Source organism: Trachurus japonicus, chromosome 9 (assembly GCF_045865225.1).
Source record: "Trachurus japonicus isolate A0001 chromosome 9, Traja_1.0".
In the NCBI taxonomy this organism is placed as follows: Eukaryota; Metazoa; Chordata; class Actinopteri; order Carangiformes; family Carangidae; genus Trachurus; species Trachurus japonicus.
In genome coordinates, this window is record NC_140915.1 from 22409905 (window position 1) to 22427383 (window position 17479).

The 17479-nt window shown below is 40.3% G+C and overlaps 1 protein-coding gene across 1 annotated transcript; it reads right to left on the bottom strand.

Moving 5' to 3' along the window:
* Positions 1-5389: 5389 nt before the first annotated feature.
* Positions 5390-17209, bottom strand: pggt1b (protein geranylgeranyltransferase type I, beta subunit). The gene is made up of 9 exons (XM_085786557.1): positions 17027-17209; positions 16330-16448; positions 14027-14091; positions 13683-13834; positions 12991-13123; positions 11287-11332; positions 9098-9282; positions 8350-8458; positions 5390-6274 (listed from the first exon to the last, which is right to left on the bottom strand). Exons 1-9 carry the CDS (start codon positions 17152-17154, stop codon positions 6108-6110), a joined length of 1104 nt encoding a protein of 367 aa, XP_085642683.1. The 5' UTR covers positions 17155-17209; the 3' UTR covers positions 5390-6107.
* Positions 17210-17479: the final 270 nt, after the last annotated feature.

Here is a 17479-nt window from a genome sequence, read left to right on the forward strand (position 1 = left end):
GCAGCATGCATGCATAGATATTTATAGATAAATATACTTCACTTGTCAGTTACCAGATGACCATTGTTACTTTAAATTAATTAATTTGCAATAGAATGTAAATGAGGTATCACTTTCTCTAAGAGCTTTCAAGACACATTACTGTCATTGAAACATTTCACAAAGCTTCAACAGGTGTGAAACCTCATTTAGAGCAACTTTTATATAATCCAATGGAAAAAATAGAGTATTTGGAAAGATTCAATTCACGTTTAGCCATCTGTCTTTGAGAAATCTCCCTCAAAAACCAAATGAGCTCATCACAGTGGCACAGAGGAAAATTCAGAGCAACACCAGAGTGACTGGTGAGGAGTCATCCTCTGGGAAACACGAGACAAACACTCATCACTGATTATAAATGTAAGCAGGTCCATGAGGAATGAAGGATTTTACAACAATCAAGCCCAACCTGGCAACCTGAGACTTTTCCTTCATAATAGAGTATGACTGAGCTATTAACACAAGTAAATGAGCCATTAGCCATTAATAAAGGCATTAGTTAGCAGTATCACTTTGGTTCACTGGTAACTGCAGCAGCTTTAGTGTCTGTATCCAGCCTTTCATGACCACTTCAATAGACTCTTGGGGCAAAGATGAGCTGAGTGCTCATGTGTAATATCTGTGGAGATGACACTTGACTGGCCCATAAAAAATCCACATTATAGAGTCACAGTGCCCTCTTGACTGAATAATCAATAGACTGCATTGATTAGTGTGTTTTACTAAGTAGAATGGATCCAAGTTAAGTACCAACTACAGGCAATGCAGGTCACTCAAGGGTCTGTGGATCATTAAAAATGTGTTATACGTTTCTTAACTTGCAACAACTCCTGCTTGACAAATACAATACAGTAACTTGACAACAGTCCTAGCTTCAGTTGCTTTTTTGTTTTTCTTTTTTACTGCAAGAATTAAATCAAATCAAAATCGACCAAACCAGATTAAACAAAAGTTTCTGCCTGTCAGCCTCTCCTAGTTGGTGGTAATATATAGTGTTACATAGCCCACAGAGAAGTCACAGGTGTAAGCTGTCTGTGGAACAGGGGACCATAACCACACCCAAACTGCAGCTGCAGCTGGCTGTCGAGGGAGCATCCACACACAACTTCCGCCTGGGTTTGGCTCCATTCTCAGGAGAAAACAAAGCCTTAAAAACCTTATTTTCACTTCTTTCTAAAAACTTGATATATATCATGCAATCATGAGGTGTTTACATTTTTATTTTCCTCTGCATTCAGATTGGGTATCTAAGTGCTGCCAAGTTCAAATTTGTCAGGATCACATTTCCTTGTCAGTGCCAAGAGTGAAGTCTGTGACTGCGCTATGCAGCTCCCAGGTGGGACTCTCTCTCTTTCTCTCCCTCTCTCATAGATATACAGTATATATAGTAGAGTGTTTGTATGTGAGCTCTGAAGCCAGTGCAGTGCCCCTTCCCCCAAGGATTTCAATGACACATTAGTCACCGACCTTGTAAAGAGCAGGGAAAAAAATCGTCATCATCACAACTCATCCATGTGGCAGAAAAATTAAGTGCAAGAGCAGCAAAAGGAACAATGCTGTCCAGCTGTTAATGTCTGAAGTTAAAAATGGAACAACAGTTTTGAGTCATCCAGCCACAGACAGGCCTCCATGAGAGGGAATAAGAAATCCTACACAATAACTCAGCTGTTGTGGGAGATCATGCAACAGACAAATGGACAGACTTCACATTTAGACCACTGACATCTTCAATGGGCACAGGGAGAGAAAACACAGCTGAGCCTGAAAGAAATCAGGAAAGTTGAATCATTATATTCTAATATGATTTGACTGTTATATCTCATATCTGAGTCTTACAAAACCCACACCTCATTTTAAAACCATTTACACTGAATAGTTAATTCATTTCAACTCATTAGCAACACTCAAGACTTGTGAATTATTCCATCTGCACTAAAATTCAAGAGTCCAGAATGAGGTTAAACACTAATCCAGATCTTTTGGGTTAACCAGGTAATAAAGGCATGTTTTATTTCTTCTGTTATTTTGATCTTAGTACAATGTTAATGCAAAGCTTTTATCTATTTTATCTAGTAGGGTGGCACTGTTTCAGGAGGTGTAGTATTACATGATTATAAAAACCTTTATGAAAATATTAGTGGTCTAAGGAAGATGATTTCAAATAAATAAGCTGCAAAGACAGGGTGATGAACAAGTTTCTTTTTGTGATGCTGATCTGAGCTTTTTTTTTGCATACAAGACATCACAGAAATTCACAAGTGGATATGCGGCAAAACATCTGAACTTACTTATGACTCAGTTCAATGAACGCATGGTCTTCAACTTTTTGTCTTGGTAATGGAAGCAAATGTGATATATTTTAGCACAAACAAACTCTCAGAAACTAAAACTACTGTAAAAGTTAATACGTTTTTATTCACCATAAATACAGTATGCACTGCCAAGCTAAAATCAACATTACTGTCCTCAAATTCAAAGCTGAAGTACTATGATACATCACAAATGAACATTTGCATATCCAGTTCCTCTGTCTGTCTCACTGATGTGGTTGTAAACATTTTTTTTTTCATCTTGAGCACTTGCACAATAGAAGTCACATATTTATAGACATTTACATATTTATCTACACTCAATATTTCTACAAAGCATAGAAAAAATAAATTCAGTTACAGTTATTGTTACAGTATTTATCATTACATTATGTATATTAGTTGATGATAGAATACGGGTTTTCAGCTGATCAACTGTGGCAATTTTGGCTGCATCTTGAAAGACTTAAACATCTCTTTAACATCTCTGGACGTCTAAACAGCGCCTGCACTGGAGCCTTCTGAGAAAGTTCAAAGCCTTGGTCCCCTCTGTGCATGCTGTGGGACTGAGAGTGTTGACTGCAGCTCGATGTTGTGGAGATGCTGAGATGCAGCCTTGCTCTGCAGGAAGTGGCAGATCCTTTTAAAACCGAGCAAGCATTTATGGACTCAGCCACAATAAAGTCTTTCCACCTTCTGGAAATACATTATCGATCGGACAGGAAAGGGATAGCGAGATTCTGGTAAAATGATTTCTGCCAGTCAGCTTTCAGTACATCTGACTGGATTATTTAAAATGGGAGTAGGTGTTTCACTTCATAAATGTTTAGGACACATTCCTCCTTCCCCCCCTTTAAAGGGCACTTATATTCAGTGCCTTTCTCAATTATTATAGCCTAGCCAAGCCCAATTTAAGCAAGCAGTGCATCAGACGCTATAGCATTCAGAGCACAGTGACCCAGAACAATGCTACGTGAGGCACATTTCAGAGTCAGGTCTGACTGAGTGGTTTTGCCATGTGATTTGGCCTGCGTTCACTGAGGACACAACGCAGCCGAGGGAGGTCAAGTAGTACAGAAGCCACTTCAGAAGATGCATGAGAGACACGATCATTCAATTTGAACTGATCTGGCTCCACAGTGGTGGTGACACAGTGCTTTTTTTTTTGATCAGTCAGATTTACTTCAAGAATCTAGGACATGTTATATAACAACAGTAACAAAAAAAATGACACTAGAATATTACATGACAAACAATTAAAAAGCTGATTGTTCATCTTGCGCATGATGGTTGAGTGTCTGAGATTCAGCTCTGCAGCAGCAAAAAAACATCATGACTTAGTTTTCTTAAAGGATATAAAATATACTAAGGGACCGGAAACTATAAAAATGTATGGAGAAAAAAAGCAGGAGTGATGTTGACTAGTTCAATAAGCGAGGCCTGTCATCTCAGGCAGAGTAGCAACAAAATAATTCAGCGTTCATGTGAGATGCACAAATTGTTTTTGCATTAAACGAAAGCTATATAACACTGGCGGTTTGGTCAGGGTTCAGAGAGGAGATTCTAGCCTCCGACAGTTTACTTTTAATAATAGATGGGCCAAATTATTTATTTATTCACTTCTCCTCCTCTCTCTCCTTTCATCCGTCTGCCTGCTCTGGTTTCTAAGTCTGAAAAAGAAGGCAACTTGGCGGGAAAGGAGACTAGGGCAGGTAGGGATTCAGTTTAGGAGGATGGAAAGAAAAGCAGTGAGCCAGTATTATTTTCATATCCTCTCAGAAATGGGGCAAGACAGCGGACTCCCGCAGGTAACATGTTGGAGACAGCCCGCTGCATATCTGACCTGCTGTGATCTTGTCTCCTCCTCTCTTGCCATGTCAGGGAGCAGGTGTTTACTGTGGCAACACACTTATAATGAGGGGGTGTGGCTTCAGCAGGGGGCTGGAGGAATCTGTGGATAGCTGGGAATCAGAGCACTGATGCAATGAGAAGACAAGAGGAACTGGTTGTGCTCAGCTCTGAATTTCAGTGCCGCCATGTTGGGATTTCATTAGGGTTTAAAACTATCAGTTTACAATTTGTAAAACCCATTTTGCTGGAAGGTCACTTGTTTGAGCTGCAAGTGGCTTGGTAGCACATGGAGGAAACTAAGGGTAGATGGTAGGATTACTAGGCCTTGGTGGACATTAAATTCAAGCAAATGGGAAAGTGGTCTCAGATTTCCAGACCCCATTGTTTGGTCCATGTACATACATGGTTCTTTGTTCATGCCTGCATCCTTTCTTTTCTGAAAATAACATGTCAATTCCCAGTGCTGTTCAAAAGAATACATTTGCCCAAGTTATGATGCCACTGTCTGATGTCCTATTGATTTCAGGCCAGCTAGTGCCCTGAAGGGAGCATGGAGGCTGCTGGAGGAGGGCAGCTCAGATCAGTCCAGGGTTCAGGAGTCCAGGGATGTCAGGATGCGAGCTGCTGCTAAAATTGACGGCTACTGTTCAGGAAAAGAGAGGATTCTCCTCATATTACCAAATTCCCTTAAGGCCCGAGCTAATTTTCTGTTAGCTTTAGGAAAAACTGAACAATAAATTATCTGTTTTCTGTGATCTGCCCTGATTTGGCCTGTAGCTAAATTTCCCCCACCAGTTATAGATTTGACCCCGGAGGTGACGGTGGTCTCTCCGCTACCTTTCCGGTGAATTTTTCCACAGCAGTTTTATGTCTCCTGATCGCTGCCAGCAGTGGTGGAACTGGAGGATGCTCGAGTGAGAGGCTCAGGAGGGTAAACCTGCCGGGCTGGCATCAGCTTTGGGAGTGGGGAGCTTGAGGCTTTCAAGAGGCTCAAGAGCAAGTTAAAGATGGAAATGTTATGGCAGGCAGAAAGGCAAAAAACAAACAAAAACCCCAACACTGTCTATGGGACATGGCCTTCAATTGTTTTGTGTCTGAGAATGTAGGAGTGTTGAAAGGAGACATAAATATAAATGTCAACTGGTTCCACATTTCCCCCCTAAAATTACCAATGGGCACATTCTAAAAAATGATACCAATCTCATTTATTTGTTTTATAAAATATAGGGACATTATTCAGCAAAGGTTTAGCTCATCGATTCATCACACCAGCAGCTCAAAAACACTGAGATATTGAAGTTACTTTACGGTAATTTAAAAGGAGATAATTTAGATGTTCCCCAAGCTCTATTCAGCTTCCCTCCTCGGACTGCGAATAATGTTCACTTATAGTTCGAGTTGCTTCTTGCATGTGACGTGAATCTGTTATGTTCATCCATAGCAGGTTTACAGCAGATGTTGTTGTTGGTGACTATGATGATGAGGCTGAGGAGCAGAAAACGTCCAAACCCCCCAATTTTTAAAAAGTTTGCAAAAGTGAGGCATCTGGGATTTCTCCAAGTCTCCAGTGACTCGTATTGGACTTTCTGGCACATAATTCTATTCCCACAAACCACAATGCACATTGTTATTTACTACTCTCTACTAATGAAAAGGCAGCAAAAAAGTGTGGTGGAGATTGCTCAAAAGAAACATTGCTTTAGTTGAATTTAACATGATCTCCACGAAGGTACTACTGTGTAACTAGAGTCTTAAAAAGCCTTCTTAATTCCTGAAATAAGAAGGCCTCTCAGGTGAGTGGCCAAACATCTTCAAGACACAGTAATAGTCCAGTTGCCTTTTGACCGACTACTGCTAGATGCTCCGGATCGAACCTGTTCAGGGGTAAACGAGCGGGTCGTCCTGCTGTCAGTGCTGTCTGCTGCAGCTGCCGGTGCTGTCCCTCCACGTCTGCTGCAGCTGCTGGAGCTGCTGAAAGGCTCTCTGGGTGATGTTAAGAGCTGGGTGGACCTTCCTAAGGCTGGGCTCTCCGATCAGAGACAGACCGCACAGCCCTAAGTAGGCATGGAGAGGGTCTGGAGGACCGGAAGTGGAGAGAGAGGTAGATAGGGAGGAAGGGGGAGCACAGTGTGAGAAAGAAGGGTAAAAAGGGGTAAAACTAGGTCAGAAGGGTAACGTGTCGCAGCAGAGGCACCTGCGTGTGACAGGTCTGTAGCAATAAAAACGATCAGATTTAACTCAAACATGATGGTTATCGCATCAGTCTCCATTATTGAATCAAGACAACAGTAACCTAATTTCACATAAAACCCACAGAGGCAAAGCTTTTGTTGTACTGCTCCTTTAAGAGGACATACATAATGCACATAGGTTGGCCCAATGGCCCCTACACTCCCCTGGGGCCTGCATAAAAGCTGTACAGGCCAGTAAATGGAGCAGTAATTGAATCATAATGAAATGACAGATGATTTGATGTAGACATCAAAGCGCCATTAGCTGCTTCAATCAGGACTCACATTCAAGGTTGTTCAGAGTGAAAAAAAAGAGTCTGTCAACAATGTTTGTTTTTGATAAATTGTGATGTATGGCAACTGTATACAAAATCACATATCATACTGATGTGCCCGAATAGAGGTTGTGCATAATAATGAATTTGAATTAATACATTTGCAAAAGATCAACATTGTTTTTCCATTTTCATTTGATATATTGACATATTGAATATTGATCAGTCTCTTTGAAATTGACCACTTTCAAGTGGCTTTATTGCTGTCCAACGAAATTAATCATTTTGCTATTCATCAAAAACTAATCACTGACGGAGAATCAAGCTATGTAATGTGATCGCTCCAGCTGAGCTGTACATGTGAATCACACAAGCTGAGAGTGGATTTTCACCAAAGAAACAGGTCAAATCAATAATTCATTCCTCCATATGATAACAATGGCAACAGCAAATACTTTTGATGTTTTGATCTGCCCATCACTTGAGCCTGCACTGTATTTAAAAAAAAAAAAATTCAGTTCAAAAACAGATCTGTTTCTCGGGTACATCATGACAGATCCTTTCATCAAGATTCAATTAAATCAATTTGGACAAAATTTTTAAAGAGGAACTATGGAAGTCCGGTTGCTTTTCCGCTGTTTTGCTAACCCTCCTCCTGCAATGTGCATTTGTTTACAACATAGCCGGCGCGAAATCAATCAATAGAGTGGTACATAGCGTTATATATCATATACGATGTTACAATGTGTATATTATATTGTGTAGTTTAATCTGTCTTAAACAAGAGATTACAGGTTACGGGGCGCGTTTGTGTTGCAACGCTGTTGCTGTCCCTACACAACACCAGCTGCTCCTGCTAAAGTACATCTGGTCATATTAGGTGCCGATCTGCTGGACAATTACACAGCACCTTCTTTTGTTCTTTGTTACTGTTATCTTCCCAGAGCAGCTCCTGTGCATCAGTAGCTGTGCATGACTGAACTGTTGAAGTATAGGCAATGTTATCGCCACCCATAATACAGCAGAGTTCTTTTCATTTCCTACAACTCTTTTGTTGGGTGGTATTTACGAGGTTTTGTCAGCGCAGCGTCTGTTTTGCCTCATTGTTTCCTCCAGCCTATCTTCCCTGCCTTGTTCCTGTAATGTGAGGAGCTCGATCTCGTGTGTCCTCGGGCTTCCCATGCACCTCATCAATTACACATTACAAGGGCGAGCAAGATCACACAGACGCATGCACACCATTGAAGTTTAGGGTTACAAGAGCTTTTCCATTGATCTCAAGTAAAACTGCCAACCACAACTCCACCCTGACCTGTCCTCTGCACCTGTGGAGGGCAGGACGAAAACTGTTCATCCCAATGAGAAAAAGAGAACAACAAAGACACTGAAACTATTTGGTTCAGGCGTCTTTTTCTCCATGACACAACATCTTTTAATGTATTGGAAATTAAAAAGCTACAATGTGTTGAACAGCGTCCTGACGCAGTCTCCTTGTGTTCTGTTTGTTTCCACCCATCCCACACTCCTGCAAACCCCCCCTACAGATATAGAAAATAGCATCACTGATACAAAACCTATATAAACATGTACAGCCGTAGCAAAATGTTCCTGAAATATCCATGTCTTCAAGGAAAATCCATTTACCTGGATGACTGTCAGGCCATTTGGCGAATCCTCCCACCAACCGATCCTGCGTAGACAGGATGAAGCTCCTGTTCTTGTCAAAGTTCGTATACTGGAACACATCTAATAGCTGGACAGGTGTGTGTGAGAGAAAAGGAAAGAAACAACATACATATTCAGTGGAAATCAGAAAGATTTTAGTTCATCTGGTTGTTTCTACGATTCAATAATATTTTTAACTTCAAAGAAGCTGAGCATGTTTTGAATTACTGTCAGTGATCAAACGTTTGATATTTTCCATTGATACAGTATAGACATTAGTGGAGACAACATCAAGCCTCAGTGTTTACTTTTCTGCACTTTTGCCACACAACTATTTTTGAGTACATGCAATTGTTTCTCTGGCAGTTTTAACCCAGAAATTCAGTTTTCCTGAACAGTGTTTGCATATGTGTGTGTGTATCCCTGTTTTCTGGCTCATGTGTTTGCATGTTTGTCCCCCTGGCATAATTATGACCCACATGCTGATGGTTTACTCACAGGTTTTTTTTTTTTTGGGTGCATGTATGCGGATATGACAAACCCAGTTGTTCAGACACTGCAGGTATATTTCTGTCCTATTTTAAAAAATGCTGATTATTCAGTGCATGCTCAAACACTTTTCAACCTTTCTCCCTCCCATCTCTTCTACCATGAGGATTGTGCAAAACTGCAGAAAATCAGGGGTAAAATACTCGACTGAACTTAACAAGTTAACACTAGTCTGTACCTCTAGCGTAGCTCCCACCCAAAAGGAGTAGCATGTGTCTACAGGTTTGTTGGGGCGCCCGTGGAAGCCGGTCTGCTGCCTCATGATACACCAGCGTCGGATCCTGTCCAGCTCCCGCTGACTAAGCGCTTCCTCCAACCGTCCCATCAGACACAGAGAGGCTATGGCGCAGTACGTCCATCCACCTGGACACACAGACAGGTGCATGACACGCATACCATCAATCAAATTAAATGAGAATGTACAATGTAGTAGAATGTTTTTTTTTGTGTGTGTGTATTAAAAATGAAAAGCCAGTGGTTCACCCTGACATGTTTTAATGACAGACAATTAGATGATTACAATGCAGTAAAAACAGAGGGCGTGTCGGCATGTGGGCCATTTTACTGCCAAATACTGGATAACATGCTGCTACTCTCACTTTCCACCTTTCCTTCGAAATAATGACAATGTGGAGCTATCTTGTGTTTCTTATTATAACACACAAATATGAGCTTGTGGGGAAAACAGCTGTTGTGGCATCAACTTCATACTTTTCTGTGCAATAATTAAAGACTTTTGAGTTGATTAAAGATGCTTTTGATGGGCGTGGATCTGATATAACCAAAATGTAACCTACAGAGTTAGGGGCTAAAGCAGGTTGTCTTTACAGCTGGAAGTCACACAAACCGCTAAAGTTGATTGATGACAAACCGTTATCAGTGAAGCCACAAGCAGCAGCTATCCATCACCTTCCACAGCCCTACTGTCAACGGCTGTCTTTATCACCATGCCTTTAACGTTACCATCATACCTAGCTGATTATCTGTGTTTGTGTGTGAGAGAGAAACAAAGAAAAAGGTGTGTGGGTCAGGGGTGTAAATCTGCAGACATGTTACACTTGCCTTTAATCAAACATGTCTAGCTCACTATCTGCTTGAGGCACGGGAAGATCAGAGGGGGATTCATATAAATCTGAATCAAACCAAACTGTGGCAAATTCAAAGCAAGTTAAGGGATGTTTTTGCCAATCATATGCTTTGTAACAACATTTTAACAAATTTGATGCTACATATAAGAATGATTGACAAAAAACAGTGCTGAAAACAATAATTTTGTGAACCATACCCATGACCTGACAAATATTCACACCTGGATATGATTTTTCCTCACAGGCCATGGTATGTTAGTCATGGATACAAGCAATTGTGACTTTATCGGGTGTATTCATTGAAAAAAAGAAACTGTTAAATAGTCTAAAAACTAAGTAATGCTGGAAATATGAAGGAAACAGTGAGGGAAAAGCCAACCACACTGAATTCATACACAAAGACAAAGTTTTTTTTCTTACCCTGGTACACACTTCCTGTAATAGCATGTTTCACATGTTGAAACAACACGGCAGCCAAAACACAATTATCCCCAGAAACACTCTAAGATTCTGTGAACATTTAAACCACACAGAGTGGGAGGTCTTGCTGCTCAACAAACACAAGCTTCAAGGGTGGATGGCTAATGGGCATCTACTGTATCTCTACTGATGTGTAATCAGCCCTCAGACAGACAGAGTTGGCTGGTTTGCAATAGAGAGCCAAGTCTCACTGAAGCCTGTAATCACAACTGTTGAATTTATCACAAGGAGGGGAATTACCAAGATGCACCAGGATGTGTCCTGTCAGGCAGCTTTAATGCTATAGATTTAATTTATGTGCTCAGAAAGTCACAATGTTACAATGCATTCAGATTCAGATTCTTTTCCCAAAATGGCAATTCACTTCTACAGTCAATCTGTCCATGGCAACCGAAATACAATATGGCAAAGATGGTGACCATAGATCGAGCAGTGATTTTAAATGTGTGTGTATTTGCAGAGTGAAGACTTTTGTGTCAGAATAACAATGTTTCATTTGAGTGGAGAAGGATTAATGAGGACAATGTATCTTCAGAGATGGATTTTAATGGCTAATCCTTTAAACTAGTTACTCCCATCAGCCACTTTAACACTCTCTAGCACGACACCGCCAACGCACCCACAAACCCTCTGATCCGATATTAACCTTTTGCTTTAAAACCCAAATCACTATTCATACATTAGACTTTTAAACCTGAGTGTGTTCATTGTCACTCTTACAGCTGTGACTTAGTGAGCACACAGGTTTCAAACTCACATTTCTGATATCTGTAGTTATGGATAAACCACTCTCACTCACCATGTGACTCCCGTCCAGCTCCTTGGCCAAACCCATTGTCGTATGACTGTGGACAAAACAAAGATAAAAAAACATTTAATTTCAAGGCGTCCTATTGGTTATTACTTCTCAACTCTCAAGTCAGTGAATCATTAGTTGGCACTGGCCAACATTATATATTTCTGCATTAAACAATAAAGTGGCTGCTGTTAAAATTACATAATGTCATTCAGGATACAGAGACCAGCGTAGCTCTGGGTCCTGAGGAGACAGAGGACTCCTCCCTTGAAAAAGGGATAAGAAAGCTAAAGGACAGAAACATGGTTTAACATTAATTGAGTCTAGGTTCATCTTTTTATTACAATTGTTTAGCCAAATTCCCATTATTCACTAAAGTTTAAGTTTTGCTATCAAGCAGTTACAATACACTTTGTGTTCAGGCTTTACTCACACATATTATAGTGCCAACCTTTGAGCGTCATCCTTTCATTTTACCAAAAAAGAAGTAGTAGTGGCCCTGAATGATTTTTCCTTGTATTCCAGCCTAAATCAAGGAGTATGCTCTAATTTTGTGACTACACATGTGGTTATTTCGGTTCAAAGAAAGAATATGAACAAGGTTTCATGAAACTGCAAAAGCTAAACACTTGATTTAGAAGAACCTAATTTTTTCCTGAAGCTCTGACAAGTTTCCGAGCCATTTTTGGAAAAAAAACAAGCAAAACAACTGCCTATCATAAACTGTGGTTCCTGCAAAATTACACAAACGACACAGATGACAGTCACTTGGGAAAAACTAACAGTGTTTAGTCCTTTTTTTGTCTGTGTCTGGTCTGATCATAACAATGAGGTTAGTAAATGGATACCCTGCACCATCCACATGTGAGCAAAGCTCGCCGTGTGACTGGTAAAGCAGTCTACTGTTCCAGGCCTTCTTCCACACACCCACCTATCATATTGTGTCCTCTGTACACTTACACTCAGAAACTAACCTGCTTTTCCAAAGAACATTTCAAAATGAACTCATTGTTAAATGGCCAGTGGATAAACTTACTTTCCTGTTATGATCTACGGTTATCACGTTAATTAACCGGCCTCTCCTTTCCCTCTATTAGCATGTGTGTGTGTGTGAAAAGAAGACTGGGTTGATGCATACACACCCATGCACACAACAAAGAAACTATGTAATGAAACACTGTTGTATTAAATTTCAAGCTTAAACTGAGTAAGTGAATGGGCCAATGCCAATCTATCTGCTCTGGAGACATGAGTTGTACGAGAGACTGAGATGATGAGCATGAAGACAATCTCCCTCGTTCTCACTGCACTAACGTATCTAAACCACATCTGATGAGAGAGCAAACACAGAGGCTAAAGTAAGGGCTGACTTAAACATCACTCTACAATCTAACAAAAATATCACTTGAGCACACACATCATCAATTTGAAGCTTGTTGTTTTTTTTCCTGGTGAGGAGGAAAAATCTCTGCCACAGCTTAAAGACAATGATGCATTGCTCAGCCCCCATTCTTTTAACATAAATGAAGTATTTCTGGGCTGAGTTCCACCTGCTGACGGTGGGTGGCCTATTCTCTCCATTCAGGAGTAGAGCAGCGCTTTGAGTGCAGCAACAGTGTTTGTATGCTTAGGGGCAGTCCTGCTGGCTGTAGATGTAGGGATGCAAATCAAACTTAACCCTTTTCCTGGAGTTTAATATAATCTTACCAAGCTTCCTCTGATGTACTCAATGGCCTTCTGGATGTCCATGCCTGACCAGTCATCCAGCATGTAGCAAATGCTGGCTGCACAGTAGATAAAGCGTATATCGTTTTCACTTCCCTCTGGCACCGCATAGAAACTGGAAACAAGAATACGCAGATGCAAAAAAACAGACAAAAGCAGACAAACACAGCAGTTACACAGATGTTGGGTAATTAATTTAAATGTGCAGCATTTATGTACGGTAAGTCAGATCATGTCGAATGCAATGAAAAATGCCTGTGTGGACAACTGATACAGATAAATTCTTAATTCTCAACTTATCCCTGCTTTCAGCGATTCTCTCTCCTCAACTTTCAGTGTAAACATTACCCATGAGTCATGACTTGCAGCAAATGTGTGTTAATAACCAGTGTGCTTGTGTTCTGATTGGAAGGGGTTCGAGTTCATATTGTTCTTCCACTGTAAATATTGTATACAAATGAACAGATGTATTATGTTAAAAAAACAATAAAAAGATGAGAAAGAAAAGAAAAATACCTGTGTGTCCATCTATGTGAACACAGCAAGCACTGATTCAGGAACCAACCTAAGCTGAAGTCAGTCCAAATTAAGATTGCTCGTGTTCACATGACCTCAGGTATATTTGAGTCAGAGTGTTAGTGTAAATTTGTAAGAGAGTGTGTGTATGTAGTGACCTGCCGTCCTCCAGCTGCAGCGCTCTGAGACCAGCCAGACAGGCCTGTTTGTTAACACGACTCAGGTCGTCTCCTAATATTAGCAGCGAGCACAGTCCAGTGTAGGTCATGGCCACGTGGCCACTGTCGTATGGATGGAGCACACCTGGACCCTGAACAATATAGCAAAATGAGATTTACTCTAAGGAATGCAGAGGAAAGACAACAACAATCATACAGCAGTTATTAAAAAACAAATCCGGAGTAAAATAATAGAAGTACTCCGATGTTTATGGTGGCATTGTGGCGGCTATTTTTCCACGTACACGATATCACAACTGCTGGTAATATTACAACATGATTACCTTAGTGCTGTAAGGAATTCCAATATGTGACGATCCTCGAAACCCACATCGACTTAGGTTTGATTCTGGAAGAGAACAACAGGACAAGGGCAGGAGGAGCTGTGAGAAACACTCTGACTTATGAGTCTTGGCTGAGATCAAGAGAAACTGGAACAAGAAGGCGGCACTTCATTTTACTGTCTCTCAAACTAGGTCTAATAGTGATTGTATTGACCTTCACCAAGGTGCTAGAAAGATGTACAACTGGCTGACCCATTAGCTAAATAAAAACTTGCTGCTGCCATCTAGTGGCCATCACAGGACCAATGCTTCCGGAAAAGACGCAGTACACAACATGATATCATACTGCAAACACAGCACAAAAACACAACAGCATGCTTTAATACAGTTGTCAGTTTCATCATATAAAAAACCATTCTAAGCTCAATGTTGTGGTCAGCATCACATATCGCAACTGTGAAAGGCCGACAACTCCTGTGTTTTCCTATTTCATGAAGAGTGACAGGCTCTTTTTAAGAAGAAATTTCTTAAAACATGTTTTCATTTTATTGATTTGTGAGCAAATTGATCTATTTCATTACAAATGTGCAACATAATAAAATGTGCAATAAGCGAAGGGGTCTGAATACTTTCTGAAGTCACTGTGTACTGTCTGGCAGAGACACAGGTTTGTGTCAACCACATTCATGTATAAATGTTTTTATATTTAACACACCTGTGCTCATTTGGAAAGCTACATCACATCCATCAACAATTGGTAAAAGTCTAAACAGCTTCAAACCAAAAAAAAACAAAAAACAAAACAATGCCTTTCCATACTGATGAGACATTTGCCTCTGAAGCTGTATTTTCTCATCTAATGACAAGGAACCAGCCAGACACCAAACATATGGCAGTACAAAACATGAGACAAATCAAGCATGGCTATCCCAACATGATTTCTTTTGCTGTCTTGAATAATTAACTAACTGGGCATCTAAACAGATGGCACAGAGTGGCTTGTTAGGAGACAGAAAAAAACAAGTGATTAAATATTTAGAGACAAACATTCCCAGATGAGCGGCGGTGCTGTTGAAACAGGTGAGGTGCAGAACCTTGAGGCCAATATGCTTCAAAACTACTCAAGTACTCAAATACTTTTTGAGTTTGACAATTTGATGGGACTTTCCTGTAATGTATGCTGAAAGAAAATCTCATCTTGCTCTCCTCTAATTGTCCCTCCCACCCCCTCTGTGCACTGATGTAATCATACACCTTCAAACAGACTCAGTTGTTTCAGAGATAGTTTCTGCCTCTGTTGTTTCCACACAAGACACTTGATGTGTGCTTTGTTTTCTCGATATGAACTCTACCAACCAACCCAATTAATCTCCCCCCCGTGGAAACTGTGTATGTCAGTGTGTGCACTTTGTGTGCCCGTTGCAGTAAGACAGGGCGCCATGCTGCACCTTTTCTCTCCTAGTTTCCTTACAACTAGCCTCAGTCCTTCAAAATATTTCCTCAAAGACTGATTTTTTCTTCTATCCTTCTCAAAAGCTGAAGCATTAGGCTACTGGGTAATTCCCTGTCCATGCATGGAGTCACAAACCCCATCCTGGCTATTTTGACAAAGGAACAATAGAGAAAAAAATATATTATTTTGTTTGCCATTGCTCCATTGATTCTCAATGCTAATTTTTGACGTGGAGAAATGTTGCTAGTTGAATTCTTCTTGTGTGGTTGAACTCATGGTGAAAAATGGAGGAGATGGTTATTAGTCTGGTTAGCCAGATGGCCATGTTCAGGGTTGGGATTGGAAATTACACAATTAACACAAATATTACACAACCCTTCTTATGTATCTCAGTACACTGCTGTTACTGATACTACCGGTATGTGCTATGTACTGCTAGAATATTCCTATTATTTACTGTTATTCTACTTTACACTTGTTTTGCACTTTTTTTCATGTGAGATTATATTCAACACATTGCTTTTCGCATGTTTCCAGTGTATCTACTTATTTATTGTGTGTTTATAATACATTATCAATTCTTAATAAGATTTTACTTTTTTTTTCTTCCCCTTTCCTAAAAAAGTGACTGTTCAGCAATTCTGACAAAGACATTTCTATGTGGGATCATTTAAGTGATCTATTTTTGATGTAGTTTGTTGCTTTCAAACCTTTTATTTGATGCTTCATGTCTACCTTTGTTGTGTCAATCCTACTGGAAAAGTGGAGACCTTTTAATACTGAGGCATTTAAGCTTATGGTAGTTCATTTTTTTTGTCAGGTGTGGAAAGTGAGAGACTATCAGACTTACGATCCTCTGTTGGCAGAACCTGTAGTGAGTAGATCCATTCAATCATGGTGTTCCTATCAATCACATCAAGGGCATCCAGCACATCGAGACCAGACAGGGCAAAAAATATGATAGTTAACCTGGAAAGAAGGCAGAGAGGACACTTACTGACTTTTACTCCTAATGGAGCTACACTGATTATGTAGTATGGTGATAATGAATACATGGTCAGCGATAGGAAACAAATCAGCGACAGTAAACGATCATAATCAGGTTATTGGATAATAAAAAGCCAATTCAAAGTAATGTTAAAAACAGGCTGAGTGATTCATGTTTAGGCGTTGGCTAAGTTCAGACAGCTGAGAAAACTGGGGAGATGCTTAAGTTTACAAATGACTAACTTGAGCAATTACACAGTCCATTTGAAGCTTACTTCAAAATGAAGCCTTGTTCCCGTGATAATATAATCCACAAATGTTGAGCGGTAAGTTTCATAGGGCGTCGTGCCATGCTGTAACGTTACAGTTAATTTCCTGTATTACTCCACTCAGTCCATCATAACTTCACTACCCTCTGGGTGATGTTAGCATGCAAGCTAAGCTAAGTAGCACTAGCATTCATTCTAACGGCTGGTGAACCGCAGCTAGCTCGGATGCTAACCAAGTTCCTCAACCAAACATTTAAACTAAAGCTGTATATTTCACTCCAGTCAATTCACCTGGTGGTTTCCAGCGAGGCGTATCTCTCTGGTAGCACCTGCAGTGTTCTCTGGAAGAACCGTACATGTCGGTCTCTTAAAAAGTCTATTTGCTCAAATTCTTCAAACTGGCTCTCCTCTTCCGCCATCTTTGCATCCGCACCTATGAGGAATCTTTTCCGGTGAGTTCGCTTTTCAAAATAAAACCTCACATTACAGAGTATTGTGTGGACCTAAGCAGTGCAGGAAGTGGTTACTCGGGAAGAGTGCTAATGACACACTGTGCAAAACTTTACAACTTCTCATAATTATTCAATATTAATCTCTGCCTGATAGTGACTGAGGAGAACTGAAAGGAACAATGGAAGAATGGAAGTCCTCTCTGTCACATTGCACTGTTGTGCTGTTGCCACTGAAATTGCTTCCAATAAATAAATAATAAAGTTAATAAAAAATAGAAAATAATAATCAATT

What these genes read in the sequence shown, in the direction of transcription:
- pggt1b (XM_085786557.1), bottom strand. Translation starts at nt 17,154, where the DNA reads ATGGCGGAAGAGGAGAGCCAGTTTGAAGAATTTGAGCAAATAGACTTT. An exon ending in GGGTGGGAGCTACGCTAGAG is followed by an intron (nt 8,459 to 9,097) that starts GTACAGACTAGT and finishes ACACCTGTCCAG; the next exon opens with CTATTAGATGTGTTCCAGTA. An exon ending in ATGGCCTGACAGTCATCCAG is followed by an intron (nt 6,275 to 8,349) that starts GTAAATGGATTT and finishes CCGGTCCTCCAG; the next exon opens with ACCCTCTCCATGCCTACTTA.